At 44.3% G+C, this 15,534-nt stretch overlaps 1 protein-coding gene across 13 annotated transcripts in view; it reads left to right on the top strand.

Annotated features, from left to right (window-relative positions):
- Positions 1-11,508, top strand: part of SASH1 (SAM and SH3 domain containing 1) — a 340,008-nt gene extending 328,500 nt beyond the window's left edge. For 12 of the 13 annotated variants that reach the window (XM_040448607.1, XM_040448611.1, XM_040448608.1 and 9 more), the window contains 3 exons: positions 3,993-5,101; positions 6,384-6,515; positions 8,122-11,508. In XM_040448607.1, coding sequence (XP_040304541.1) covers positions 3,993-5,101; positions 6,384-6,515; positions 8,122-8,385 — 1,505 coding nt within the window. In that variant the 3' untranslated portion in view covers positions 8,386-11,508. Of the gene's footprint in view, positions 1-3,992; positions 5,149-6,383; positions 6,516-8,121 lie in introns of all 13 variants that reach the window. The other variant, XM_040448617.1, reaches the window with a different exon arrangement.
- The last annotated feature ends 4,026 nt before the right edge of the window (positions 11,509-15,534 follow it).

The following is a 15,534-nucleotide window of genomic DNA, read 5'->3' as shown; positions in this document are numbered from 1 at the left end:
TTTTCACAGAAAATGGAATAATCCTAAGATTTGTATGGGACTACAAAATACCCTGAATAGGCAAAGCAATATAGGAAAAGAACAACAAAGCTGGAGGTATCACTATCATAGATTTCAGGTACACTACAAAGCTGTAGTAATCAAAACATTATGGCACAAAATAGACCCATTGATTAATGGAACAGAATAGAAAGCCAGAAGTAAACCCACACTTTTATGGTCAATTAATCTACAAAGGAAGCAAGAATATATAATGGGGAAAAGACTGTCTCTTCAACAAATGGTGTTGGGAAAACTGGACAGCTGTGTGCAAAAGAATGAAACTAGACCACGTTCTTATACATATACAAAAATAACATGAGACCTGAAACTATAAAATTCCTCAAAGAAAGCACAGACTTAGTAAGTTCTCTGCCAGTGGCCGTAGAAATATTTTTCTAGATAGGTCTCCTGAAGCAAGGCAAACAAAAGCAAAATTAAACTATTAAGACTATACCAAAATAAAATTCTTTTACATCAACAAAAGGCAGAATGGTAGAAGATATTTGCAGATGATATATCCAATTAGGGGTTAAAATCCAAACTATAGAAACACCAAACTTCACTCAACACCAAAAAAATAATGGGCAGAGAGCCCCGAAATAGACATTTTCTAAAAAGACATCCGGTTGGCCAACAGACACATGAAAAGATGCTCAACATCACTAATCAGGAAAATACAAGTCAAAATCACGAGATCCCAATTTACACCTGTCAGAATGGCTACGATCAAAAAGACAAGAAATAAGTGCTGGCAAGGATGGGGAGAAAAAGGAAGCTGCATACTGTTGGTGGGAATAGAGACGGGTACAGTCACTGTGGGAAACAGTATGGAGGTTTCTCAAAAAATTAAAAATAGAATTAGCATAGGATCCAGTAATTTCACCACTGGGTATTTACCCAAGAAAGTGAAAACGCTCATTTGAAAAGATACACATACTCCCGTTTACTGCAGCATTATTTACAATAGCCAAGATAAGGAAGCGACCCATGTCCACTGATAGATGGATAAAGAAGATGTGGTATGTATGCACAACGCAATATTACTCAGCCATAAAAAAGAAAAAAACCTTGCCACTTGCACATCACGAATGGATCGAGAGTGTATGATGCCAGTGAAATAAATCAGAGAAAAGACAAATACCGTATGATTTCACTCATATGTGGAATTTAAGAAACAAAACGAACAAAGGGACAGATCCAGAGGACAGCGGGGAGGTGGGTGGGGGGTAAAATAGATAAAGGGGATTAAGAACACACTTGATGAGCCCTGAGAAATGTATGCAATCAGTAAATCATTGTATACCTGAAACTACTAGAACACTGTGTGTTCACTGTGCCTGCACTGCTCAGCTGGAGTGCTGGAGCACAGTGACTCCGGAGTTCCAACAAACACCTACGTCCTCCTGTGGTTCCTGAAGGTTTTTCTCTCCTGTTAATAACCTTTCCACATCCAGACATTTTCAGGAAATTAATTCTCCGAACTGCTTTGGATGGTAAGGATTTCACAGATAACATCGGCGGACTTAATGCTTAAAAGAATCGGATGTTACCTGCCAGTGTAGACACTGGCAAACTTCACTCCAGGTGAATTCAGGGATCTTTCCAACAGAAGTAGAATGTGTGGAAGTGTAATTTACACATATAGTTTATATTAACAGAGGGAAGGAAAGCCTTATTTCTAAAATTTATACTAAAACTTTTTTTTTTTTTTTGGTTTCGGGTTTTGTTTTGTTTTTTAAGAGAGTGTGTGTGTGCAAGTGAGCAAGGGAGGGGGAGAGGGAGAGAGAGAATCCCAAGCAGGCTCCATGATCAGCACAGAGCCCAATATGGCACTCGATCCCATGACCCTGGGATCATGACCTCAGCGGAAATCAAGAGTTGGACGATAACTGACTGAGCCACCCAGGCACCCCATATACTAAAATAGTTTTAAGAATTTTTCAGTTTTAACTGATTTTTACACTTCATGTTTAGCAGGATATGCTTTCTGAAGAAGTATTTCCCTTTTCAATTTTATCTGTGATATTCAGCATATTCAGGAGTAACACTGAGCTAACAATCTCCATGTAACAACGAAATAATGACTTCTAGTGCTTAGCATGTTGCTAACACACAGGTGGATGGGGTCAAAGCCCTCACATTATGCATAAGGTGCCATGTGACCATGCCTCTGTTTTGCCAACTGCAAAATACTTCCCCTGTTGATTTGTGTCTGATTTAAAAGGATGGGACCATTGTAAGTCTTATTGAGACGGCTCCTGTTCTTATCCATCAGTCTTAGTGCTGGAGTTCTGCCTGACATCATCCATTTACTATTATCAGTTTGCAGTTAGAAAACTGAAATCCTGGAAGGAATCTGGTTTTCACTGCTGATAATGGCCAAACCAGTAGTAATCGTCACAGTGTGCTGGCCTTTTCTTGTCCCTTTTCCCTCACTTGTACAGCATGCACACGGAGGTTTTATCAGAGAATGTGTTTCTTGTACCCACCTGAATCCATCCACCCCCTGATTTCTCCTTGCTGCTTTATTTTTTATTTAAAAAAATTTTTTTAATGTTTATTTATTTTTGAGACAGAGAGAGACAGAGCATGAACGGGGGAGGGTCAGAGAGAGAGGGAGACACAGAATCTAAAACAGGCTCCAGGCTCTGAGCTGTCAGCACAGAGCCCGACATGGGGCTCAAATTCAAGGACTGAAAGATCATGACCTGAGCCGAAGTCTTAACCGACTGAGCCACCCAGGCGCCCCTCTCCTTGCTGCTTTCTTATTGAAAGGCTGAGACTGCGTAAGCGGGAGAGGTCAAAATTCTAAATTAAAATATTTTATTAGAAACGTCTATTGAAACAATAGACTGGGAAGAAAGCTTTTTGTTAGAACATAGTCGTCTTTTGACGATTACAGCCAGCCATTTCTTTGTCCCTTCCAAATGTGACATGGGTTTAAAATTTTTATCTTTTTCTGTCAGCCTGAAATACTAGAATCATCTGGGTATTCCTCTCAGGCATCTCAGCCCAGTGTCAAAGCACACATCAAACACAGTATTAACCAAAATATAGCAAAGGACACCTAATTGGGGCGGGGCAGGGCGGGAGGGGTGGTGTTAGAAGTACTGATGAAAACGATTTAGCACAGGGCCTGACCACAGATAGTAAATTCTCAGTGAAGCTCATCAAGCAATACTAGCAGTTGATATCAATTAACAGTTGTCAAATTAGATGATGTCTGACTGATAGTTAAATTATAAGCCTGGCAACAGATTTTAATCAGGGCTGTTGCTTCCATTTGAAATTAGAACTGTATCAGTGTTTTACAGATCATTGCAAGCAAAATACTCACACAAGCTTCTTTACTTATTTTTTTTTTTAAGCTTCTTTGCTTATTTGTGCCAAGTTTGGTTGACTGTTCACACACAGGATACTGGATACATAGTTCGGGCACGCGAACAAACCAGAGGGGAGTGCTTAGGGGAAAGTGCACTTTGAGAATTCCCTGGTCACCAGCGAACCTTAGGGGGCACCATTTATAGAATTCAGTCTAGCTGCCCTTTGCAACCCCGGCCTTAGGAAGCTGTCCTCCCGAAACAGAAATCCCATCCTGTGGTTTCTAAGTGGGGTACAGACAATCAACCTTCTTTTACACTGACCGCAGCTAGGAACAAACATGAGGCCTAGATTGATTTTACTGTCTGACACAGCCTATTTTTTTCCCTCCTAACATTTAGTTTCGGTCTCCACGAGTCCATTAATAAGTCTAAAACTTCTTTCTAAAAATAAAAATGGGGCCATAATAACCCTATATCACCCAAAGTCCTAAGTGGTGATCTCATATCCTTAGTATAATTCAACAGGGAGACAGGACATGGGGATTTCAGTTATGTCAGCACAACTTTACCCGAGTTTGACTGGTTTGTTTTTTTAAAACGATTGTAAAATATTCCCTTGTCTCACAGGCAAGACTCGGAAGACCGGCCTTCTCTCTGTCAAGTCGTCAGTGGAGTCCAGCTTTAAGTCCTTCAACAGGAATCAGCTGGGCGACTACCCAACCCTGCCTTTACCAAAGTCCGGGGATGCGCTGAAGCCCGGGGAGGAAGGCAGGCTGGGCAGCAGTCTCGCCCCTCACACCTCCAAGTGCTGTGACCAGCCATGTGTGACTGGTCTGAACAAAAACCGAAGAAGCCTGCCCGTTTCCATCTGTCGGAGCTGTGAGACCCTGGAGGGCCCCCAGCCCGTGGAAACTTGGCCCAGATCCCATTCCCTGGACGACCTTCAAGGAGAGCCTGCTGCTGAGAAGGATGTGCCCGGCGAGGTGACAGAACCCTCCCCTCAGATTGTACCACAAGTGCCACAAAAGACAACCCCCTCCATCACAAAGGTTCAAAGCCCCAAACGAGATCCTGCTGTTGACAATGCACTGCTACTGACCCAAAGCAAGAGATCTTCTGAACCTCAGAAGACAGCTAAGAAACTAGATGGTTCCATAGCAGCCTCCTCCCGTGGCACATCACCTCCTCCGTGTTTGCCCAAAAACTATGATGCTCAGCCTCCTGGAGTTAAACACGGTTTAACAAGGACACCTCTCGAGGGTCACAGGAAAGGACTCGAGTCTGAAGGAACGCATCATCCCGCGGGCACCAAAGAAGGCCTAGATGCCGAGCAGAGGGGCCCCGAGGCAAGAACTCAGGCCAGACATCCCTCCCAGCCTCCACCTGTTCCCGCCAAGAAAAGCCGAGAACGCCTGGCCAACGGACTCCACCCCGGCCCTCCCGGTCCCGACGCACCAAGCCTGCCCGCTAAAAAAGGCAGCCCCAGTGACTGTCACTCACCTCAGGCTCCTAGGCCTCCCTCGGCACAGGAGCCCGGCAGCCCACCCAGCTCGAGGCCGCCGCCCTGGCTCTCAGAGCTCCCGGAGAGCGCCAGCCTCCAGGAGCATGGCGTGAAGCTGGGCCCGGCTCTGACCAGAAAGACCTCCTGCGCCCGGGGAGTGGACCTGGAAACGCTCACTGAGAACAAGTTGCGAGCTGAAGGCATCGATCTCACTGAGGAGCCGTACTCTGATAAGGTACCCGAGGCCTCACGGGCCTCTGCTGTTTTAAGTCAGGCAGCCAGGTAAGAGGAGCACCACAGCTGCCCCTGACGCCGGCCTGGTGGCAGGGGCCGTGCTCGCCGCGGGGGTGCGTGGGCCCGAGCGGGGCCCCTCTGCTGCCAGGCGCCAGGCGATGCGCCGAACGGGAGCCGACGCAAATACGGCCTTGGACCTTTCTTCTGTCTTCCCTTCCCTCCTTTTGCTTGGTTTCGATTTTTGGCGGCTAGATTTTTGCAGGAACAACTATCGAGGAATACTAGAACTGGTTCCAGAAAGGGCTGCTTTAGCGGACAGACCTGAAGTGCAGTCTCTGGGTCTTACTGAACATGTATCTTTTTAGACGTGAACACGTACCCACTTCATTTCCTATCTGTAAAATGAGATTCATAATAACCTGTGTAACTACCTTTTCTACAGGGACTATTAGGAGCAAATAAATGTGAGCACACTGAAAATTGTAGAACCCTTTTCAGATGTAATTATATTGTACAGTTATCTGTATAGTTAACAGAGGAGGAATGATTATAGGAAATATCCTGCTGTACCAAAAGCACTGAGAAAACTCATTTAAACTCCTTTCATTGAAAGCACGTTGCTTATTTGGGGAAAAAAAAAAAAAGAAGAAAGAAAGAGTAGATCTACCAATACCAAAACAATTTTGGAGACCAATGATGATAGATATAGCTGTACATTTTTCCTAGAAATGCATATTTTGTTATAGTACATCCCTGGGAGGCCTTGTTATAAACTTCTTTTCACCACAAATGCCTTACAGTATGATCTTACTCCTCCTCCTCGATATTTAGTGAATAAAAATCCCTTAGAACGGAAAGGAGTGAGAATTTGAGTCTACAGTACACGCCTAGGGATTGGCGGTATAAAATAGACGGGCCGCAAACGCGAGACTACCTGCCGTAGGGCACAAGTCTGCCCGTTTCCCCTGTCATTTAGGAAACAGTGCATGTGGTGCAAAATGATCCAGTACAGTGAGGTGAGGTCACTGGTCCAACTGATACAAGACGATTATGTTCTTAGGTTTCAAAACCTTTTCCTCAGAGCTCATCAGTACCCGAAAGATCAAGATGTAAACATGTTCTAACACCCATCATGATTCTCAATCTATGCACTTCAAGTGAACACTTTTGGTGACACATCCCAGTAGCCTTAGGTGTCTTAGCCTACCTTGTCTTGTGTTTGCTGCTGTCGAAGAAGAAATCCGTTGCCACCCGTGACGCCACATTTCTGCTCTCCCTCACAGCACGGCCGCTGTGGGATTCCCGAAGCCCTGGTGCAGCGATATGCAGAGGACTTGGATCAGCCCGAGAGGGAAGTTGCCACCAACATGGACCAGATCCGCGTGAAGCTGCTTCGGAAGCAGCACCGCATGGCGGTGAGCAGCCGGCACCCGGGGTCTCCCCTCGCTCAACTTTGGAAGTCCACGGAGTTAGGGCGCTTCGGGATGCGCGCCATGGAGTAGCCCAGGGTTCCCTCCAGCTATCAAAAGGAGACACCTGGAGGGAAAGCAATATTCAGCCTGTAAAGTTTTCAAAATACAGTTTTGGAAAGGAAAAAAATGAAAATTGGCCATAATCCCAGAACTATGAAAGTTTTTTTTTTTTAGGTCTTTAAATTTATATCTATTTCTAACTATCTATTTGTATCTATTTCTATTTTGAGATAGAGAGCAAGTGAGTGAGTGAGAGAGAGAGAGAGAGAGAGCGCTCACCCTTGCAAATAGGGGAGGGGCGGACAGAAAGGGAGAGAGATGATCCCGAGCCGAGTGCAGAGTCCGATGTGGGGCTTGATCCCACGAACCGTGAGATCGTGACCTGAGCTGAAATCAGACGCTTAACTGACTGAGCTGCCTAGCACCCCTGAAAAAGTTTTTAAAGGTCTGTCTAGCTATTTCTCTGCACATACAATAGTAAATGTGTAGTTCTGAAACCTGATGTTCAGTTCTCAGATCATGAATCTGTTACTAAACATTCTTTTATATTATCAATATGTCAAAACGTTCTAGTAGGTAAATGTGCCCTCATTTAGCCAATCCCAAATGGTTGCAACAATTAAATTTTCCCCAACTTATTAAATAACTTAGCAAACAACACCCTTAATATATAAGTCTTTGTAGACTCTCAAGGTCAATTTGAGTATATATTCCTTCAAGAGCATTTGCTTGTAGAAGCCTGCACAAAATCTCAAGAATTTGCACATTTGTCAGAAAACTACCTTCCTAAAAGATGTAGCACTTGGTCTTCCCAGAAGTCAATTGTAAATGTCCATTTCCCTGCCCTAGCCAACACTTCGTATTATTGCATTTTATGTTTTTTAGAACTACACTAATGATATATCTAATTTTCTGGTTAACGTAGATTCAAAATACCATGGAACATCTGTTTTATAAAATCTCTACCTGGGCGCCTGTGTGGCTCAGTCAGTTCCCTATCTGACCCATAATTTTGGCTCAGATCCTGATCCCAGGGTTGTGGGATTGAGCCCCACATCAGGCTCTGCACTGAGCATGGAGCCTGCTTGAGATTCTCTCCCTCCCTCTGGCCCTCTCCCCTGCTCATGCACTCTTAAAAACACAAAACAAAACAAAACTCTACACACTGAGTATCTTACTTGCCACACTACCGCACAGGCCTGCCTCTTTATTCACCTAGAGATTTCACTGAAGAGCTTATCACCAGAAGACAAAATAGCAGGGTATAGAAATGCTTACAAATCGGAGACTTGGACGTTAGGTTAATTAGGGTTAGATCTAATTCCAAATACTTTGTAGAACCTCAAACACTTCTTTGAAGACAGATCTCACCTTCGAGAAGCTGAGAAAGAATTCTTGATGCTACTCTTGGGTCTTCGACATCTCACAGCAGGATCACTTTGTAATAATCTAGCAGTGCAGTATTTCAGTAGTGTTCCTTTTAGGTATATAAGAGCCCTCCAGTAGCCTGTGTCAAGTCTTTATAAAATTGCTTTCTTTCTTTATCCAGATCCCAAGTGGTGGACTCACAGAAATCTGTAGAAAGCCCCTCTCTCCCGGATGTGTCTCGTCTGTGTCAGATTGGCTGGTTTCCATCGGTCTGCCCATGTATACCAGCGCCCTCACTGAAGCCGGGTTCAGCACATTGGGCCAAGTGCCTTCTCTGTCCCACACTTGCCTTCAGGAGGCCGGCATCACAGAGGAGAGACACATAAGCAAGCTTGTGTCTGCAGCCAGACTCTTCAAACTGCCACCAGGCCCCGAGGCCATGTAGCCAAGCCCATCATGGAGCTCCCCGGACAAGAGCCACCCTTTCACTGTGCTTAGGATGCTAATGCAATCCCTCCTCCTTGGGACCTGCAGACCAGATCCAGAAGAAAGGCCCAGTGTAAGGCCGACCGGAGCACGAAACCTCGGCACGGGACTGATGACCCTCTCTTCTCCAGAAGAGCCCCCCTCGAGGAAACTGGTGTGGTTCTCTTTGACTCCCCCAAAGAAAAGACAAGCACTAACTTTTATTTTCAGAACACAAAAGAACCAGGATGCCAGCTCGCCGCCCATGCTGTGCCTCCAGTCTGTCTTGGTGTGCTGGCAGAGGGAGGGGGCAGCCGCTGTCGTTTCTGAGAATGCCCTTGCCTTGCTGTCTGTCACCCTGCGGGATGCCTGAGGGCAGGCGGGTATTGGCCAGGCCAAAGTAACAGACCCAGGAGTTACTGTACGCCATTGACTATGCTTGTTTATTCAAAAGTAAGAAAATCTGGCTGCATTAGGAAAAAAAAAAAAAGTCCTATTCTCCTTTAAGTAAACAAGAGACATTTTAATAATTGCTTTCTAGCAATCAGCTTTTATTTGCCTTAATATAAGCTTTTAAGCAGTTATCTGGTGTTCACCACCCTGTAACCATAGTTCCAGATCTTCAGCCTAGACTGCCATCTAACATACCAGAGATGTTTTCAGCAAAAAAAAAAAAAAAAAAAAAAAAAAAAAAAAAGAAAAGAAAAAAAGAAAAAAAAAGGGCTTTTCTAATTGCCTCACTCTAACATGGCTTAATTTGTAGGGGTGTTTGTCAGGCACAAACTTCATATTGGCTTTCAGTTTTTAAACTAACCACAAATCCAGTAAAAAGCTATCTGAAACTCACAGATCAGGTGTGTATGTGAGCGTGCATGCATGTGTGTCCGTGTGTGAGCGCGTGTGTATAGAAACTACCTTCATTTTAAATCAGTTTTGTTTTGTTTACGATGTTGGTCACCGTGCTGCAGTATTGACTTTGACTCCCGACCACGACCATTCCAGAATTCACTCATCAGCTAACAGGTCACCTTTGCAAAGCCACCGTAAGGTTGAATATTTCAGAAAGATGCTTTTAAAAGGGAAGTAGTTTATAAGAGATTTTTAAAGGTTTTTTTTTTTCCACTTTTATAATTAAGGTACTGTTTTCCTCCCTTTATTGAGATCATTCTTTTAATTCAGATAATAGTTCATTCTGGAGCCAGACAAAGCACGTTAGCCATGTATTAAGTATTTGCCATTTTCAGTTGTTTTCCTACTGATTAGAGCATTTACCGTTCTCTTTTAGTCTGGTGTCTGACTTTTCTAGCACACAGAAATTTAGGCAACTAATTTAAGGTTTCCGTCGCTTACTAAATGAATTTCCTCTACATTCTTAGTCATGAGAACTATTCTAAGCATTGAATGTGATCATTGACAACAAACACTTTGAAGACAAAGCCTTGATCAAAAGCTCTTAAACATTTCATCTCCTCGTTAAAACGATTCCCCTGGGGGGGGGGGTAACTTCACTCATTACAAAGCCATCTTCAGCATTTGCTCTATGTACTTGGATCCGTGTTTCTGAGGAAAAGGATGTTCTCAGGTTATATATTTTTTTCGCGCTTTGGTATACATTAAAAAAAAATACGTTTCTTCAATAGTATTCACCTTCTATAAGACGCCATGTGAAAAAGTTGTGGAAATGCAGAATAAAAAGCTAAAAGCTGCCAACTTTCTACCGAGATCTGAAAAACAGCCCATTTTTGCCATCTCGGGTTGTGCACACAGCCCACGTGGAATGTGACGATACCGTCGAACTGTAGCGCTTGTGCTGTGGTGGAGACAGGTGCAGGGACACAGAGCCTCGGCATGACATTCTGAGATCCTGCTCATAGTGTAAGCCGACCACACACAAGTCACACAACAGATAACAGAGGGGGAGGGGTCATCTGTGAATTTCCCAGTGTTCATTTTCAGTGTCAGATTTTCATTTAAGTAAAAGTGGCACCAGAAAAGGGAATGTTCTGGAGTTCTTGAAAATGCCAAACCCTATTTTTGTCATTCTTTGGAAATCATTGCCTTTGCGTAGAAAAATCAAATTCAGGGACCATGAATGATTTTCAGTGGGAAGATCTTCCTAACCTGAGGGGTCTGAGATTTTTACTTTATCGTGCTTTTAAAAAAAAAAAAAAAATTTTTTTTTTTTTTTTGTTATTGTTAGTATTTGTTTGGTCTTTTGCTTTAAACTTTTAATTTGATCCTAGAAAAGCCTGAATGTTTGTGTGTGACATTTGACTAAGGTGGTTTAGGGACCGCGTGTCAGAAGACAGGTAGGTAGGTGTTAGGCGCCAGCAATATCCAGTTTTAATCAATTGCACTTGGTACAGAATGTTGAGGAAGGGTTTAAAGTGTCGTCTTTGGAAAGCACAAAAGAAACCTGGAAAGGCAGTTTGGCTCAGGTAGCTACACATCCGTTGTGTGTAATTTTTACTGTAAAGCTGTCTAGAAGGAAATGCGGCCAGCCCCAACCACTATTTACATTCCCAGATAACCAGGAACCAGATACATTTTCATGGCCTTCTCTTAGCAGCCCTTTTCTCTGTCCTGATCCCCGGTGTGGGGGAAATTGGAAATTACTAGTCTATTGCAAACCAGTTCCTGACATAGCAAAATTTGCTTTCATAACTGCAGCAAAAGAAATCAGTTCACCAAGTCAATGCTGCATTGTGTGTACTGTATTATTTTCAGAAAATATAGTAGTCTGAGTCCAAGTTACCTTGATTTTAAATTGATAGAGAAATGCAAGAAACTGTCAAGCAAGTTATATAACAACTAACAACATTGCACTTTCTGTATATGAAATCAATATTTAAATAACTTATTTTTCTCCATTGCTGTTCTTAAACATTGTAAGTAGCTGTAATATACCAGTACCGATATGTCCTTGCGATTGCTTCAGCCCAGGAAAGCTGTGTATTGTTTTAAAAATTGTAAAAACTATTGTGATGATTCATTTAGCAAAGAGAAAGGTGGACAGAAGGGTTTTCCTATGTATCAAACTTGTCTATAATTATGTCATCTTATGTACCTAGGAAAAATAAATAAATTTCGTCAGTTGACTATGCCTCTCTTGTTGTTCCTTGGGTATTTCAAAGATGAACGGAGTAGAAATGAAAGGTAATTTACAAATGTGTGGTGTAAGAATGAACTCTATTGTAAAAACAATTGTATACAATTAATTCTGCCACATCACAAAACTCACACACACTCATTCTCTTTGCAATATGCTAACGTACTGCCTCTCCCAAATATTGCATAATCAAATCCCAGAACCACAGCATCTTAGACCAGAAAGAATTTTGAAGGCATCTACAGTCTAAGCCCATCATTTTCAAATGAAGAGTGAGTCCACGTAGGTGGTTGACTCATCCAATGTCACACAGCTAAGTGGTAACAGAACCCAAATCTTTCATTGAGGGAGGGGAAAAAAAAAAATCTAGGTTCGGATGGATATTCCAGAAATTGACCTGACAAAAATCATGTTTCAAATTGGTGTATCACAATTGATATAAAATTTTTTTTTTATTAGGAGGACATTGTTTGTAATAAAATTTTGAATAGGTGATACCCGTACTTGAGATTAAAAAAAAAAACAAAAACAAAAAGCGCCCACTACTTTCCTCCCAGCCACTATCTCCGTCCTTGCAGGTAAGTCGTATAACCGGTGTGTGCATATCTTTTCAGAAATGCCCAGACATTTACAAATACAACTGCCTATGTATTTTTCCCTACAGGAATGACCTTATATTCTTCACACTTCCTTACCGTGATTTTACATTCAATGTATGTTGGCGATCTTTCCATGTCAATACCCCACCATTCTCTTAAAGACCACATAATACTGTTATGCCAATAATTTAATCACTACTCTGTGAAAGGACAATATCTTGCTGTTCTAAAAAAGCTGTTAGAGGGCGCCTGGGTGGCTCACTCAGTTAAGCATCCGACTTCAGCTCAGGTCATGATCTCACAGTTTGTGGGTTTGAGCCCCGCCTCGGGCTCTGTGCTGACAGCTCAGAGCCTGGACCCTGCTTCGAATTCTGTGTCTCCCTCTTGCTCTGCCTCTCCCTCCCCCTCAAAAATAAACGTTTTTTTTTTTTTTTAAAGAGCTGCTAGGAATATCCTTGTACCAATATCACTTAGCACATGGAACTGTGTTAAAATTACATGTATTTTAGATTTTGATAGAATTTTTTTTTAAACAGAAAGATGAAATATTGCCAAATTTTTTGGAGAAAGTGCATCAGAATGGGATTGAGAATAGGAAAGATTACCTTCTTTTATCATTTTTTTTAATTTTTTTTTTAACGTTTATTATTTTTGGGACAGAGAGAGACAGAGCATGAACGGGGGAGGGGCAGAGAGAGAGGGAGACACAGAATCAGAAACAGGCTCCAGGCTCCGAGCCATCAGCCCAGAGCCTGACGCGGGGCTCGAACTCACGGACCGCGAGATCGTGACCTGGCTGAAGTCGGACGCTTAACCGACTGCGCCACCCAGGCGCCCCTCTTTTATCATTTTTGAGAGAGAGCACACGAGCGGAAGAGGGGCAGAGAGAGAGGGGGGAGGAGGATCTGAAGTGGGCTCTGTGCTGACAAGAGCGAGCCCGATGCGGGGTTTGAACTCACAAACCACGAGATCATAACCTGAGCTGAAGTCGGATGCTCAACTGAGCCACCCAGGCGCCCCTTGATAGAATATTTTAAATTCACTGGTAGACTTCATTAAAGGAAGCTTTACCAAGATAGGTTTTAATTCTAAATCCGGGTCTTACGCTCTATCCCCTAATCCATTTTGCAAATGGGGAGATTTCATGTATTCTTAGTGTGGTGGTACATCTCAAGGGCTGAATTATTTTAAATAACTATAAGTCTCCAATCTTCTCTCAGACTGACTCTAAGATTCAACGGTTCAATTCAAAGAAAACACTTTCTTGATTCCTAAGAAACCATGACCCGACTCTTGGTGTTTGTTCTAAGTGCACTTCATATATGGACACTTGGGTTGCTTTTACTTAGAAGTTACAAAGAACAGGCACCTGCATGGCTCAGTCCGTCCGTTAAGCTTCCGACTCTTGATTTCGGTTCAGGCCACGATCCCACAGTTTGTGGGTTCAGGCCCCGCGTCCAGCTGTGTGCCGACAGCATGGAGCCCGCTTAGGATTCTCTGTCTACCGCTTTCTCTGTCCCTCCCCTGTTCATACTCACTCGTGCTCACATGCGCGCGCGCTCTCTCTCTTTCTCTCTCTCACACACACACACACACAATAAAGGGATAAACTTTTAAAAAGAGAAGTTACAACGACATACATTTGATTAGGGAAAGGAGAGAAGGATGATGGTCATTCTTTAACCGCAGAAGCCATTTTGGAAACCTTGGGATGACGGCTTTCTCACTCTTAGCTGGGAGGACCCACTCAGAGCTCACTGTACACAGTCCTTCCTTGGAGTGCACGTCCATGTGTGAGAGGCAGGGTGAATACTCAGGTGTAGGTGTCTGGACTTCCCCTCAGGATTGCGGGCAGCTTTATTGGCAAGCATCGCCATTCCTCCCCCAGTCCCTCCAACACTACTCACCCCCTCACCCCCACCCCCAGAGAAAGGGAATTTAGCTGCCTGTCCTCGTGCCCTTGAGCAAAAGCACCTGAAGGTCCTAATCTAACCACGTTGGAGACAAGTGTGGAAGGACTCCGGGATGTGCAGGGGAACCATGGCAGTTAAGACTCAGCTGATGGGCCTTTACCGCCATCCCATGCATTGTCAACACCTGGGTAACAGATAAGGAAGGTCACAGCCATGAGCGAAATGTGTACGGAGGTCTGTGGGAACCAGAGGAAAACCCGACTCAGTCAAGGAGAGAAACAAGTCAGAGGAGGCAGTTGATGTGGCTTATAACTGTGTGCCTGTGTGCTAAGAGCACTAGGCCCTCAAACACACTAAGTCTTGAAAAGCATGAGAAAATAAGCAAGAAATTCTCTCCCTCCCGCCTCCTGATCCACTCGCCCCTCATCCTGACTGGATGATCCTTTCCCCCGATTAATAAAAAACTTGGAAGCCATGTCCTGGGCCCCCCTCTCCGGACCTCCTTTCAGCACACTTGCAAACTCCCCCATGTCGTCACCTCCGATTCCCTCCTCACAACAGCATGACTGGAGGGGCGTCCCTCCACCTGCCTAATCCTACCCATGCTCAGGATCCGGTCCTGGGATCCCTCGCTTCTCTGCAGCTTCCCCCTGAACGTGTTTGCAGCAGGCTGGTGCTCTGCTTTCCAGGCCCATCCAGAGCCCCCCTTTGGGGGTAATTCCTGCATTTCCTTTGGGACAACGGCAATCCTCACATTTCCAGGGATCCGGGTGCGACCTTCCGTCCTGGTGTCCCCCAGGCCTCTCCGAGTGGTGAGCAGAGCTCCCAGCTCATAGCCTCCATGACCGCAGGACTGGGCTTTGGAGTTGAGTGTCAACACATGACAGGGTTGGAACTGAGCTATCTGATGGCGGTGCCCAGGAAGCTCAGCGATGGAGGGACCCGCGGTCCTCCTGTCCTTTCCACAGCTTGTTCAGACTTTCTTTTGTTAGATTCCTTATGCCACCGGCCAAACATCTTTTCTCAAATTCTCCTAATATTCCAACTCTAAAGCCTCCCACTTTGAACTTCCAAATGAAGCAGTATTCACAGATATGTACGGGCAAGGCTATAGCTACGATTTGGCCCACAGCCCTCCTCGGGCAGAGCCCGTCCATCTCCAACCACTCTGGGCCCCTCATTCGAATGAGGCTGACGTCGAAGGGGGCCAACACCTGCGCGTCCCCAGTGGGTCAGGAGGGTAGAGTTGTTGGTATAATTCCGGGCCGGAAGGAAAATCACACTGATGACGAATTGGCCAAGGAGAGCCCACACGTGGGTTATGAAGAACTGACTGTGGTCCCTGGGGGACCCGAATAGGCATCGTCAGCAATTTAAAAGCACATGCTGTAAGCCTGTATTTAAGTTGCCACGGGAGACCCAAGGTAGTGGTGGGTAAAATACCTGACCACAGGGAGATCTTAAACTCATTAGAACAGGTCATGCGAAATACTGAGAGGCCTAAAAGT

Source organism: Herpailurus yagouaroundi, unplaced genomic scaffold, assembly GCF_014898765.1.
Source record: "Herpailurus yagouaroundi ecotype Mexico unplaced genomic scaffold, PumYag 198, whole genome shotgun sequence".
In the NCBI taxonomy this organism is placed as follows: Eukaryota; Metazoa; Chordata; class Mammalia; order Carnivora; family Felidae; genus Herpailurus; species Herpailurus yagouaroundi.
This window is presented reverse-complemented; position numbering and strand designations above follow the sequence as displayed.